Source organism: Episyrphus balteatus, chromosome 3 (genome assembly GCF_945859705.1).
Source record: "Episyrphus balteatus chromosome 3, idEpiBalt1.1, whole genome shotgun sequence".
Lineage (NCBI taxonomy): Eukaryota > Metazoa > Arthropoda > Insecta > Diptera > Syrphidae > Episyrphus > Episyrphus balteatus.
In genome coordinates this window covers 83,845,115-83,860,816 of record NC_079136.1, presented here as the reverse complement: position 1 = coordinate 83,860,816, position 15,702 = coordinate 83,845,115, and the positions used below count along the sequence as shown (strand labels likewise).

Genomic DNA, 15,702 nt, shown 5'->3' with positions numbered 1-15,702 from the left:
TTTCATTGCTCAAAAGAAGAGAAAGTAAAACAGTAGAAAATTAGAGAAAAAGAAATGAAACAAAAACATATTTTTGCATATTTGCGATATATATACTTATTCGTGGATACAAAATCTTTTTGTAGAAATTTTTTTTTTGTTTCTCCTGTCTTGCTCTGTCAAAGTCCATGGGGAAGGGGATGGGAAAAATGAACACAGAACGGATATACAAAGACAAGGATGATGATTATATTCTTGTTCTTTTTGTTTTATTTTTTTTTTTTTTTTATTTTAAGTTGGTTGGCAGGAATAAATAATGACTTGATTTTTGTTTGTGTTCTCTGGTTTTATATTTATGTGCATTAAAAAAAAAAAGGTAGAGTTGTAAAACTACTCTCTTGGTGCCTTTCACTTGTCATATACAATTTGTAGTTTGATCTTCCTCGGTGGTATAGTATCATTAAACAAAGTTGAACGATGAAGATATCATTTTTTATTGTTAAATTGCTTTGTAGGGTGAGTTTACCTTTCAAAAGAGAAAAGAAATATAGATTTCAATAAAATTAGTATTACTCGTGTATTATAAGAGAAATACGTGAAATGTATAGAGCAAGTGTTGCAAATGATTTCTAACTAAAGGTGGGCTAACAAAAAATAAATGTAATTTGTTGGAATTACCAAGATTAGTTGAGAAAGGTCTAAAAAGTTCTATTCGTGTACTAAAAACTAAATCATTTCACACACCATTTTATATTTGTTGTTACTTTTAAAAAATGTTTGGATAGATTTTACTAAGCATGTAGCTTTTCTAGGTTTAGTATGGCAAATCAAAAAAATCAATGATTTTTACACTTGAAAAAATATTTGTACTTTGTGGTTTTTAAGGTGAAATGAAACAAATCAACTTAAGCTCCTTAACAGGAATGTTATATGGACTGCATTAAATCAAGTAAGAATTCTAAGTCAAATAAACAACATTTGAGGTGCAGTGCCCACACCAGTGGATTTACTTTTTCGAAATTATTAAAACGGTCACTATGGTGTATGCGTACTTTTTTTTGTAGTGAATAAAAACTAATGTTTCTATAATTTTAAAACTAAGCGTGGGATAGCGAAAATAAAAATTAGGCTATCCACAAACCACGGTTTTAAAGTTAACAATTTTTTCACAGGAACAAATATTCACAATTTTTTCGATTTCTGATAATGAAAAAAAGTTTTTTTTTGTTGTATCTCTTAAAAAAAATAGTGGAATAAAGAAAAAAAAAGTTGGACAAACGAACCACAGTGCAAAACCAACCAGTTTTAAACTTAATAAGAAAAATATTTTTTATGATTTTTGAGGTGAAAAAAAAAAATAATTCCATTATAATTTTAGAACTAAAGGTGGGCTAGCGAAAAAAAAATCTTAGGCTATCCTTGGCTAACTCTGGGCATAATCAAACCATGCAGGTTTGAAAAAAAAGGGATTGCAAAAAGAATGCAGTTTTTTATATAGCTTTTTCCTATATAAAAAATTGCAATCTTTTTGCCCCTCCCTGCCTAAAAAGAGGGACAGATACCCCCCTCCTATACGATTTTTTTCTTGGTTGAGTGCAACCTACAAGCCTAGGTTTTTGTTACATCTAATGCAAATTACTCTGTACTATGCAGAACCTTTTTCCTATATAAAAATTGTAATCTTTTTGAAGTTTTTTTCCTACAGATCGAAAACGGTCTGTCAAATCGAAAAACCGTTAATGTAATAAATGAAGGTAATAAAAAGATCTACAACTTTTACTTCAAAGAAATTTTCAAAAAAGCTCAAATAAAAGAGATATGACGAAAATAAAAAAATCACTCTTTGACATGTTTAAAAAAAAACACCCTAACTCTTAAACCGAAGGTTTAATCGAAAAAACTGATTTAACATATTCTGTAGGAAATTTTATTATCTTCATGATTGCTATAAATTTTTTTCTGCTAGGTCCAATAATACGCGAGTTATGTTAAAAAGTAAAAGAAAATTTTCAGAAAAACTGCATTTTCAAGAGCGTCTGCCGGGGGTTTGGCCACACTTAAAATGTCTGCCATATGTATTTTTGTTATCAGGAAGTCCACCGCTAGTTTTGACTAGTTTTAAGTGGTTACCCTAAATAAATCAGTTTTCAGAAAAACTGCATTTTCGGGACCGTCTGCCGAGGTTTTGGCCCCACTTAAAATGCCTGCCATGTGTGTTTTTGTTATCAGGGAATCCACCGCTACAGGATGCGACTAATTTCAAGTGGTTACCCTAAATAAATCAATTTTCAGAAAAACTGCAGCTAACCATAATTTTGATTCGGGATTTCTAGCTTATGTACAAAGAAAATCATAGAGTTTTCAACGCTTTACTTAAAACCTTTGAAGCTATGAGGGCAAGGTAAATAAGTAGGTATTTTGATTAAGCAACATTTTTTAATAAAACAAAAAAACCATTGAAGAGAAATAGTGACTTTGTAATTATTATCCGCTGGGGTCTGTAGAGTTTAAAAGCTGTCATACAAGCACCTAAGATTCAATCCGCCCTTCAGTGTTGAAAAAATTGCAGGAGATAGCGAAATTTCAAAACGTTTCTATAGTTTTTTGCAAGATCATTTGGAAATGTGACATCTTTTTACAAAGTGGGCAAAATGTCAAAAATTGTTTCCTTTTCGTCCGATTAAAACAAGAATTTTCAAACCGGTGTGTTACAGGAGACAACTGCATTGACAGCAGCCGGAAATCCACGCCCAAAGCTATCTCTGTCGAAGCTCGTTTGCCATCAAAATTTTGCTTTCTCTCAGATTTGGGATTTTATAATTTTGGATTCAATACCTTTACTTGAAATTGGAATACCAAAAAATTTCTATACTATTAACCATATCATTTTATATGGTTAATATCGTTGCAAATGCTAGCTTTCTGGTTCTAATATCAGATACATACAATCCGGTTAAGTATTATACCTTTCTCACAATTTTAAAATCATTTTTTCTCTAAGTTGAAGTAAAAGTGACTTCCTACTGATTTCAAAAGCAATCCAGAAAATTATAAATGAACATTTCTTAAATCACTGTTCAAAAGAATGTAGGTACTTTCACAATTAAACATTCCTTTTATACCATTTATCCCATAAAGCGTACTCATCGTTATGCTATTTGCAACTACGAACATGAACGACTGCTCAGGTCTCAAAATATTTGCAATCACTATAATTCCCTAAGAAAAACTTGTCTAATCTAAAAAGTAGGTATAAGGCTAAAGCACAAAAAACTATAAATATCGCATGACTCGGCAACATTCTCATACATCTAAAGTAAAATTTTAATCCTTTCATATTTGTTTATTTGTAGTAGATACTCATATAAACACTTGCACACCTGTATCTATGTATACAATTTAAGAATATTTTCATTTCTAGAAAACAAAAAAAAAAAAACACTCAAAATTGTCTTCATCTTTTTTGGATACATGTATTTATCTTTTCAGTTGCACTCACCTCATATAAAGGATCTCAGGCAAACTTTGAGCTAACACCAATCCTATCGGTTGGAATATTTGTTGGAGTCTTGGTTGCACTTGTCTGCATTGGAATTGGCACAATAGCTGCATTGAAATTACGCTCGCACAAACAACAACAAAAATACCAACATCAAAATCAGAAATTCTCACGTCCAGGCAATTTACAAATTAAGGATAAAATCTCCTTGCCGTTGAGTCATTCTGAAGAGATGTACGATGAAAAGAATCCAGACGTTGTGCCCTACAACGAAGGTAAGAATATTATTTTATAAAGCAGACTTTAACATAACAAAGATAGGGTGTTATGGAATCAAATGTATTTATTATTTTATGAAATGATATGTATTAAGTGATTTTATTAGAAAAATAATCGGGTGCAAAAAGAACACACTGGTCAATTAAATAGATTCACCCTAAATCATTCACAAATAAAATGCACGACTGGGTCGCACGTACTTGCTCTTGTAGTTCAAAGCATCTTTATCTTAAATATCTATTGGAAATTTAAGATTTTGTGAAGAAAAAAAAAAAATAAAAACAAAAAAAAAATCGAAAGTTAAAAAGATTCAATTTTTTAAAAATTTTTTGAAAAACTTTTTTTTTTAATTTTTTTTTACATTTAACACTTCAATACCTATGATGTCTGTAAATTTTGAAAAAATTGACTTATGCTTTGATGAAATATATGGACTTAAAAAACATGTCAATTTTTGAAAAACGGCAACGCCATATTTCCGCTCTTGGCATTTTTTGAGAAAAACTAAAAACGCAGTTTTGTTGGAATCAATAAGAGTACTGCGCACACCAAATTTAAACGAAATCGTTAGAGCCGTTTTCGAGAAATTTGAAATACCTCGAAAACGTTATATGGGAGATATGCGTTAAATTGGAGATATTAAAAAAATAAAAAAAACTGACCTAGGGAATTACGTAAAAATCATCTGTACCAAGTTTCAAGCAAATTCATCCACCCGTTTAGGCCCTAGCTCGATGTACAGATTGACGCACAGACGCACAGACGCACACACAGACCGACGGACGGCATGACGAAAACCACTTTTTTGATCTTCTTCATCATCGTAATGTTGGTTTTGATTAAAACCTCGATTTTTTTTTCTACACGAAACCAATACTTGCCCTATAGAGCAAATAAAAATCAGATTTTCTTCAACAAAAACTTAAGAAAATCACTTTTTACTGAAGCTTATTAAAATATTGACATGTTTTCAATTTCAAAGCTATGTATCAAAACCTTATTTATTCCAATACTCCCAAAAAAAAGGACTATTTCGATCAGGTTCGAATAGGTCGTCCATTCTTGTTTTGTTTAGAAAAATAAGAAGAAAATGTCTCAATTATAAACGTAAACAATTTCTATCGCTTTTTAGTTTTTACTAAATTATAATTTTAAAAAATCTCTTTAATTTACTAATATTTCAGAAATGCTTCTTACTTTCGAGTAGTATAACTTTTGGAAGGAGTTTTTCAGTTTTTTGGATGCAAATAACTCAGCAACCCGAACTCCTACAAACTTTTGGTTTTCAGTTATGAATAGAGTCTAAAAACTCCTTTATTTTGATGTCTTATTCGAAGGATTTGGAGAAAATTTTTGAAAATTTCTTTTTTTTTAGACAAGGGGTACCCCTTGGATAATTTTCGAAAATCTAAAAAAATAAATTTGTAATTTTTTTAACTGAATGCATTGGCTTATTCACTGTGATCTCATATCTGTAAACCAAAACTTGTTTCGATACTTTTATCCGAAAATATCTGCTTTCGAATGAAGGAAAAAAAAAAATATTTCGATTGCAAATAATTCAGCAACCCGAACTCCAACAAACTTTTAGTTTTCAGTTATGAATAGAGTCTAAAGAGTCCCTTCTTTTGATGTCTTATTTGATTGATTTGGAGAAAAATTTTGAAAATTCCTTTTTTTAGAGAAGGGGTACCCCTTGGATAATTTTCGAAAATCTTAAAAAATAAATTTGTAATTTTTTTAGCTGAATGCATTGGAATATTCACTGTGATCTCATATCTGTAAACCAAAACTTGTATCGGGACTTTCATCCGAAAATATCTGCTTCCGAATGAAGAAATACAAAAATATTTCGATTGCAAATAATTCAGCAACCCGAACTCCTACAAACTTTTGGTTTTCAGTTATGAATAGAGTCTAAAGAGTCCCTTCTTTTGATGTCTTATTTGATTGATTTGGAGAAAAAATTTGAAAATTCCTTTTTTTAGACAAGGGGTAGGGGAGAGTGGGGCTAAATGTAACAGGGGTAAGAATTAACAGCTAAAAAAAGCGATGTTCCTTTCAATATTAAGAAACGCGTAAAGGAGAAAAATTCTCAATTTTTGCATATCTACCGGCACATTTTCTACAGATGAAGATTAGACGACAGGGTGAGAAGTTACACTAGTGGTGCCCAAAAAATCCATGTTTGTAACTTTTTTTTTAAATTTTATTTTTGGTCTACCTCTTTACCCGAAAAAGATAGAGTGCTAAGTGTTTTTTTGTCATATGCAACTGTGTTTTGGCTCAAATTGCGTGTATATGTTTTGTCTATATCAGTTTCGCTTTTTTTTTAAATTGATTTTATGTGCCAAATTTCATGCTGGGGCTAGTTGTAACATTTTTCCGGGGCAAGTTGTACCATGTAAAAACCTACCTATACTGAAAAATTGTTTACCTAATATAATTAACAACCCTGAATATGAATGCTTGTAATTGAATTTGTATTTATTTTGAAATTGGAAACACATTTTTGAACCACCACTTGAATTCATAAAGCTTATAAAACAATTTATGAATTCGAATAACTTTTATTTAAGACTACTGTCAAATTTTCTCTGGAAATCTTGGATTTGCTCTACTTTTTACAAATTTGCACCAAAATTTCATGACTGAGGTTTGTTTTTATTGTTATTAATTAAAAATAAATAAATATAAACAAATAAAGGTATTTTTCGCTTATTTTTAGTTTTTGGTACAACCTACCCCGGTATGTGTTACACTTTGCCCCGTATGTGGGGTAAGTTGAAACAACACGATTTTTTTTTTGGAAGCTTTATTTTTCAACATTACCGTTATGTTTTGCTTAATTTTTATGATGGATCTTGGAGCTAAAACATGGGTCTTTAATTTAAAAAAGGTGTGGTTGACCCACTTTCAAATTTGTAGGAGAACCATCGATTTTAGAAAAAAGTGTTACATTTGGCCCCACTCTCCCCTACCCCTTGGATAATTTTCGAAAATCTTAAAAAATTAAATTTTTTAGCTGAATACATTGGCCTATTGAATGTGATCTCATATCTGTAAACCAAAACTTGTTTCGGAACTTTGATCCGAAAGTATCTGCTTCCGAATGAAAGAAAAAAAAATATTTCGATTGCAAATAACTCAGCGACCAGACCACCGAAAAACTTTTGGTTTTCAGTTATGAATAGAAACTAAAAAGACCTTGCTTTTGATGTCTTATTCGATGAATTTGGAGGAAAATTTTGAAAATGCATTTTTTTTCTCGAAAAACTTAAAAAAAAATAAATCTCAATTTTTTGAAAATGCAATTTTTTTCGAAAAACTAAAAAAAAAATTCTATTTTTTTTTACAAAAATGGATAGACCTTTTTACCTGTTTCGATGCAAAAACCCATCATCATTTTTTGTCGGGATAGGTCTTGTTTTAGGCCTCCTTCTTTTCTGAATTTACCAGTTGAGAACTGATCTTGTAATTCCTATTAAACTTTTGAAAAACACTTCTACTCATTACTTTGACTATAATTACATTTCATAAGGTTTTTGTCCTAACACCCTGTATCTATGTACCTATAAAGTTTTTATAAAAATCAAGGAGACATAAAGATGTTCAAATCCACATCGCCAACAACATTTTAAGGAAGCAAGAAATACATCGCCATTCATTTATTTAATTTTCCCTTTTTACAGTCGATGGCGAATACAAACAGAAATCAGCAACACAAACGCCATCAGGACATTTGTCTACGACCAGTGAAGCGGAAATCACGTGCAACCCATCAGACGACCGGGGTTTATATCAATCAGCAAAGGTATGTGTCCCGCACAGTTAAACCTTAAAATATGTCCTTGATAGAGATTCTAAGAATGTCCTTTTTTCATTTTTTTTTTCTTTTGAATTCTATTCTTAAACAGGACGATGAACTACATTATGCTGAACTCTCCCTAACCGGTCCGCCAAAAAAATCTGTATCAGTAGACTGTAGCAGTATGCTGCTAAGTAGCAGCAGTGGCAGCAGCACCAAAAAACTGCTGCCCAACTGTCCACCCACAAATCTAACCACTAGTACACTGAATAGAACAAAAATGGCCGCACCACCACCCGCTTATGATTATTTTGACGAACCAACGATATACGCTCAAATAGATCACTATAAGACGCAAGGCAGCACCTCGGGGTCAAATTCATCCACATCACCCTTCCCGCCCTGTATATCATCGCCCGTGTCGCAGGGAACACCGTCGACGGTGTCACCCGGAACAGTGGCCATTTATGCTATGCCACAGCATCCTGGTGGATACCACACCCTGCCGCATCATCATCACCACCAGCAGCAACAGCAGCAGCACCAGCAACAACAGCATGCCGCGATGACGCTAGGGCATCCGGTGACGGCGGCAGTGGGTGGCAGTGTTTCACCGGCTCCAACCCACATGGCTCTTAAACAACAACAACAACAGTCTCTAGGTAGTGCCACAGGCATAGTGGCAGCTATTGGAAGCCCTACAGCAGCTGTGGTGCCGGGCATGGGCAAATCGTACTCTCGGGAAATAGTTACTGTACGAACGCCATTAATGTACTCGCAGCAGGAGAGTTGTGTTTAATTTTAATTTATTACCCACTAGACCCCCCTCAACGATTATTTTCGTGTTTTTTTCCTTGTATTTTTCTGCCTCTCTGCTTCTGCTTTTCCCCTCCCGTCCATCCCTTATACTATCCCTATCCTTCAGTTGATATGTTGTTTTTCCAGACGCGTTGTAATGAAAATTTATACATGTTATTAAAATGAGAACAAGATAATTCAGAAAATATATACTTTTCTCTTCCTCGCATAAAAACAAAAAATATTTATCATGCTCACATTTTTCTTTTTTTCTGTACAAATTTTAATGTGTTATGATCAAATATCGTGATGATGGGTCAGGACGAAAAAAAAAATGCTGATATAAATATCCCCTTTCAAGTTGGCGCCTTTCATAAAAAGAAAAAGCACACACAATCGATATCGTGTTGTATAGTAGTGTTGTAGTTGATAGCAAAAAAAAATTATGTATTATATCGGAAATAAATCGATTTAACATGCGTTGTGTTATAACGTGGGAAAGTTGACCGGTGACCGTGAATGCTCATATGTATATTTGTGCGAACAATCAACTGAAGGTGGCCAATGTTGCTTGCTACTGTATAGAAATGAAATATTAATTTAATTTTTTATGTAAAATACAAATTAAAATTTTATGACATAAATGATATGCACAATGTGAGGCAAATTTGTTAAAATGCTTTTCCAAATTGGTTTATAAATATTTTTTTTTGTTTTGTTTTTATTTTTTTTATTTCTGGATATGAACAATAATAACAAATTGAATTGATTTATTGTGCCACAGGTATTTTAAGCGATTTGTGTGAGAGGTTTTTTTTTGTCAAAATTATAATCTTCCGTTCCACATATTTGTATATGGGATATGTTGATGATAAAAATAGATGATTAAACAAATTTTTTGTAGAAGGTACCTATTCAATTTGTGTAAATTGTTTTTTATTTTTTTTGTTTTTAATTTTTTGTTTAAGTCGAAATGCTTATTGTTTTGGAGATTTGATGATAGACTCGGATTACTTGATTTTTTGTTCTATGGTTTTCAATTTTTCATTAATATTTAAATAACTGTTAACATAATGAAGTATCCTTAAAGTTATTCGCTAGCGGTTATTATAATTACTATTTGTAACATTGATATCGAATAACAATTACAAGCCCTTTATTAGTTTGTGATACAATAAAAGCTCTAGAGTTTAGACAGCACTTCCTCCAACTTTGATAATGGAACAATTTATTTTCCCAGAGGATCAGAATCCTTTTTCATAGCTTACTACAGTACCTACATCAATTACATCAGAAACCTCAAAAAAACAGTATTTGAGTACCGATCAACCTCGCGAAATACTTTTTATGGTCTAAATAGAGAAAATGCTCTAAAAAGTGTTTCGAGAAGTATAAAAAGGCAAAACTTTTTAGATAATGATAAGAGTCATTGATGCAGCTGTAATGTACAAACTGATAAGAAAAAATTTAACATCTTCTTTTTTAATTTCAAAATACAAAACTCCCAAAATTATAATTATCTCAGGAACTTGATCTTAATAGCTTTTCATGATAACTGACTTCAAAAAAGAAGGAGGTTATTAATTCGAATGTAATGTTTTTAGTGTAAGTTACATTCGACTGGTTTAAAAGATTGTGATGATCCTTTTGCATTCAAGAGCTGGTACTGCGAGTGTTGTTTTTTTTTTTTTGACCAGTTCTGACTATGGCATCTATAAGAAAAAGGTCGATTTTTTTTTGTCTAACAAATTTTAATGATCTCTTGTGATTTAAAAACACGAAGACAGGACAATTTTTTTCTTATTTTAATATGTACTAACATCAAATTTGAAAAAAAAAAACTGAAAACCATTTCATGAAATATGTATTTATGTCGAAAGTTAGTTCGAACTTTCTTGATATTTTATAGATTTAAAAAGCCAAAGTTCCTAGCACTGGGATCCTTGAAATTTTTTGACTAAAAAAAAAAACAAAATCGTTAAGTCGTAATTCTAAGGAAATTTTTTTATTATTGGTTTTTGGCTAACGAAACAAATTTGAAGAAATTGAAAATTTCGAAATCAAAATATAGTTAACCCTTTCGGACCCAGCGTTACCCTCATGTAACATTTTTTTTAAAATTCGTAAACAATTTTTTTAGGTTACGATGGCTTAATTGAAAGATAATAATGAATAGTTACCGGATTATTACAAAAAGTTAGTCAAATATCATACCTTTTATTTTTTTTATCGATAAAGAAACTGAAATTCACATTTTTTTTTTTTTTTTTTTTGCAAAAATCATTAGAAAAACACATTAGTCTTGCTATTTATTATTTCGGAAAATAACTTTTTGCTATTCATATTTCTTAGTTGTGATGTTTTTGACCCGATAATACCGAAAAAACATTATTTAATATTGATTTTCATAGCTTGGGTTTGAAAGGGTTAAGTTAAACATAATATTTAAGGTCCTTAACGATCTTTTAAAGACAAAAAACAAACGTTTTTTCAAGACTCGGTTGCCGAAATATTTGTGTCCAAAGTTTTTAGAAATTTTAAGGAAATATAATTATTTCAAAGAAAAAACTGTTTCTCTTTCATAAGATGCGTTATCAGTAGAATTTGGCCTTGATTCGAAGCTGACATTGCTAATGCTTAAGATATTTTATTTCTGCCTTCCTCTGACGAAAATCTGTATTAAAATTTTGCATGATTGAATGCCAAGTTGATTGAGGTCTACTTCCATTTGATCGTACCACCTTACAAGGGGTTCATTTACTGCGCTATTTCTATCGGTTGGAGTCAAAAACTTTCCGGGGCCGAGCATTGTTTTGCATGCGCTCCACATCTACATAGATGGCCATCTCCGTCACTACACTTTTACTCGTTTGGCTTGGTTAGTATCCTTGTACAATGTACAACCCGTACGTCGATGTTGAGTGTCTTTTTTTGAGGACAGCGTATATTTGATTTTGCTCTCATTGATTGTTAAATCCATTTTTGCCGCTTCCGCTTCGATGCTCACAAAAGTGCCACTAACATCACGCTGTTTTCTTCTGAATATGTCAATATAGCAAGCAGATAGACTTTAGAAAAATGGTGCCTCTGGTGTTGACGTTTGAGTTCTGTAAAGGATGATTTTAAAGAATTCGCACGATTATGCTTCATCGACTTGCTAAAAACCTTTTTCGACATCAAAGGTATCGGTGAGTTGTTTTCCGACCCTGACGCTGCATTTTCCATCGTTCCTTGAAAAAGTGGATCTTCTATTGGATTAATAAAACATGGTCACTTAGAAGTTGTTTCGGTAGAACAAATTAGTAAGCATTTCGACAAAAAATTAAAGAGTAAATCAGAGGTTAAACACAAAAAGGGTAGACAAGAAAATTTTTTTCTGGGCGCCCTGAACACAATAGTTTTAACAAACCTTAGTAATCCTGTCGATTTGAAGACATTTAAAAAAAAATTATAAATTGATGAACTAAGACTTTATTTTATCTTTAAGTTTTCCTTACACTGGGGAAAGGCTAAGCATTAAAGGTTGTGACCGATCACGAATATTATCTATTTATTGTAATTAATTTTCAAAAATATATTATAACAAAATTTTCAATAACTCTCTCATTGAATTTATAAGTCAATTTTGTAAAAAGCAAATAAAAAAAAAAGAAGAAAATACCATTTGTAAGCAATATCAAACCCTAGTTTAACAGAAAAAAAAAGAAAATAATTCTTATATTTTGTTTTAATTTTGAAAAAAAAAAAAAAAAATTATATTTATATGATATAAAATTCAAACGTATAAAAATACCAAATTCAATGATGATACGACGATTTAAATGTTCCTTCCTTATAATAAGGCTAACAATAAACTTTAACAATTTAATTGTAAAGTTTCTCAAGAAAAAAATAAAAAACAAAACTTCACCTTAAAAAAAAAAAATGCAAAAAAACTTGTAAATATTCTTTTAATAATCTTAACAAAAAAAAATACTTAAAAATCATTCTACAAAAAAATAAAAAAATTAAAAAATATAATGTTGCAATAAAACATAATGTCAAAAATGTTTACAGAACAAAACAAAAATTATAATAAAATCAGAAAACAATATATAGATTATCGCCTTCAGGCATAATATTGCAACTTTCTATCATAACTTATGATGTTCATATTTAATATAAGAAAACAAAAAAAAAATAGTAAATTAATCTGTACATAAAATTAATATCAAACAAAATTTCAATAACAAGAAAGCATATAACAATACTCAATAGAAATTAAACCCAAATTTAACATTTTTTTAAAAAAAACTTGTAATATAATAATTAAAAATAAAAAAATCAATTTCTTAAAATTAAAAAAAAAAAACAATGTAATTATGAATGCAATGCAAAAACAAGACACATTTTAAATAATATAAAAAAATAAAAACATGTAAGAAAAAAAAAAATTCCAAAATTTAATAAAAGTTAAATAAAATTAATGAGAAAACAAAAAAAAAAACAATTTAGATACAATTTTAGATAATAATTATAAATTACCAATTGACTATTGAATAAAATAAACTGAAAATTATGTAACTAAATAAATTAATTGTTAGGCTAATTTTAAATAAATAAAAAGTTTTATCTATAAAATAAATTAATTATTAAAATTAAATTTTAAGAAAAAAGAAAGAAAAACAAAAAAAAAAAACATAATTTTCTTGACAGTGATTTATATATGGAAGAATAGAAAACAGAAAAAAATCTCATCGTAATAAAAAAATGTAACAAGGTGTTATTTGAAATAACACAGTAATAAAAAAAACAATTTCGAAACAAAAATATATAAAACCAACAAAAAAAATAATAAAAATATTTCAAACAAATATTTTGTGTGTTTTCTTTTTATTTTAACTAAAATTAAGGCAAGGATGTGCATTAAGTTTTTAGAAAAGTCACATTTCCAGACGAGAGCAAAAAGATGGGATCCTTGCTTTATGGGACTCTCGATGTTACTGACTTGAGTTTTAGAAAATAAATTGAAGCATTTTAGGAAAACACAAATGAAATTCACATTTCCAGCACAAGCTTGTTGTTGCTTTTAACGATGCTGTTAGGTATGTTTGCGTCGATATGCGTCGTTTGCGTCGTTTGCGTCGATATGAGCAAATATCGCACTACCATGCTCTTATTTTTGGTTGCACTTTTCAAAAGTTTCTCAACGTCAGATGCTGTCAGTTCATACAATTGCTCAGGTAATGATCATCAGGCCCGGCAGTGGGTAAGCTAGCATGGGTGGCAAACAAATATCTCAAAATTCAAATCTCCGAAAACGGTTTCATTTACCTAACTATTTTGAAGTGAAAACTTCTTTAGTATCGTAGTGATTTGAAACAAGATGAAACGAAAACGCGACACGACTTCAACTTGTTATAACTTTTTTGTTTTAATAGTAGATGAATGAAATTTGTACTGTAGATAGGTAATTAAATAAATTATAATTGTACAAAATTTCAATTAATTTCATATTCAAAATTCTGAGATAACGGTAAAAAAATGTTCTTTTTCTACACACGTTATATCTTTTGATCTAATGCACATACAAATTTGATTTAACGTTAATACGCATGTTGATAACCAGGGATAGGATCTTGTGGACCTAAAAACTTAAAAAAAGGCAAAATAAAACTCCCAAAAAGGCATAAAAAGGCATTTATTGAGAGAAAAAATGAAATATAAAAAGTAATTGTAGTAATTTGAACAATCATGATTTTTTTTTAAAATTCAGGTAACAAGCGCCTGTGATTGTCCCTTAAGAGTACTTTAAAGGGGCTAAAAGAATTCTCTACATCTGTAGAAACGAGTTGAGCCAAATTAAAGCACTTTTTTTCGAGGGTGCTGTTTTCAAATCAGTTATTCTTTTTTTCTATCTTTTTTCGTTGCTGAGATATTCACGTATTGTTTGACGTAAACACCAAATTTTAGCATTTACGTCAAAATTTGTATTGCAATTTATGAAAATTTTGAGAATTGTTTTGACATACATACGTCGATGTTTTTTTTTTGACGTACAAACGACGATGTTTTTTTTTGACGTACAAACGTGTATGAACAAAAGAAGCTTCTGATTTTCATGGCGTATACGGCAAACTCATTTTGGACACAAATTTAAATATTTTGAATACTAAACGAATTTCAGATGTCCAATTACATGTATGTAGAAAAGATAAATTTTAACTATGTATATATTAACTAAAAATCAAAAAATGCCGTATACGGCACTTAAATACTAGGGCGACGATATGCATTCATGAATATTGTAAATTGAGTAAATCCTAGTACGCAGCTGATGCTGAAGCGAAACGAAATTTTCCATACGAAATTTTCACGAAATTTTGAACGAAATTAAATTTGTTTTGTTTTTGCTTTAAGACTTATTTTCTGACGTTTTTTCTTGAATTTTTTTATTTGTGATATTTTTTCTTTAATATGTTCGCTATTGACTTTGGAGACTTCAAAATTTTTCGTTTCGCTTCAGCTGCGTACAGGCGTAAGTTAGCTTGAGTAGTTAGCTTTTGAACGTGTCGGTTGCCGGCCGCGCAATCGAACGTAGAAGGCAATAAATGGTAGCAATAGCAGACAAACAAGTTGCATAGGTAGATCTTTTCACTCGAATTTGTTTGTGTGGGATAATTAGTGAATACTAAATATGGATATTCAGGCCTATCGAGGTATCCGTTCGGAGAAACGATGGCCCGTTCCGATCGGAACTTACATATCTTTCAAGGCATTACTTTAAAGACGCTAAAAAGATATAAAACATAATAAAAGGCAAAAAAAAGGCAATAACAGGAGAAAAGGCAAAAAAGGCAATAACGAAAGAAAAGGCAAAAAAAAAGGCAAAATAAAATACATATATTTGGCACGAGGGGGACGTGAAACGTGTTTGTTTTTAATTTATAATGTTGTAGGATTAAGCAAGAAAAAAAGGCAAATTCCACAACATCCTATCCCTGCTGATAACATAATCTTTTATTTAATATATCACACATAACGGTACGTGCTCTACAAGTTACACAATCTTAAATTGAAAAAAATTGAAAAATACCTCAAATCACTTGTGGAGATCTGTTGCCGATGATGATCAGATCAGCCACCAGTGAATAAAGTACCGTTGTCTCATTTTGAAATTTCGACATGGTTGGCTTTAAAAAATTCTTACTTTTTTGGTGGGCATGGTACATACATTATTGAAGCGTCATATAAAAGGTGATATAAAATTTGTTATAGGTTGTTGGAATAAAAAAAGGTAGGTTTTTTCGATTTTCTTTGCAAGAAAAATGATTTTTTAAGGTTTCACTTCTAACACGTG

At 30.6% G+C, this 15,702-nt stretch overlaps 1 protein-coding gene across 2 annotated transcripts in view; it reads left to right on the top strand.

Moving 5' to 3' along the window:
* Window positions 1-9,024, top strand: part of LOC129914647 (hemicentin-1) — a 195,462-nt gene extending 186,438 nt beyond the window's left edge. For both annotated transcript variants that reach the window (XM_055993988.1, XM_055993987.1), the window contains exons 14-16: window positions 3,469-3,753; window positions 7,450-7,571; window positions 7,675-9,024. In XM_055993988.1, coding sequence (XP_055849963.1) covers window positions 3,469-3,753; window positions 7,450-7,571; window positions 7,675-8,364 — 1,097 coding nt within the window. In that variant the 3' untranslated portion in view covers window positions 8,365-9,024. The remainder of the gene's footprint in view (window positions 1-3,468; window positions 3,754-7,449; window positions 7,572-7,674) is intronic.
* Window positions 9,025-15,702: the final 6,678 nt, after the last annotated feature.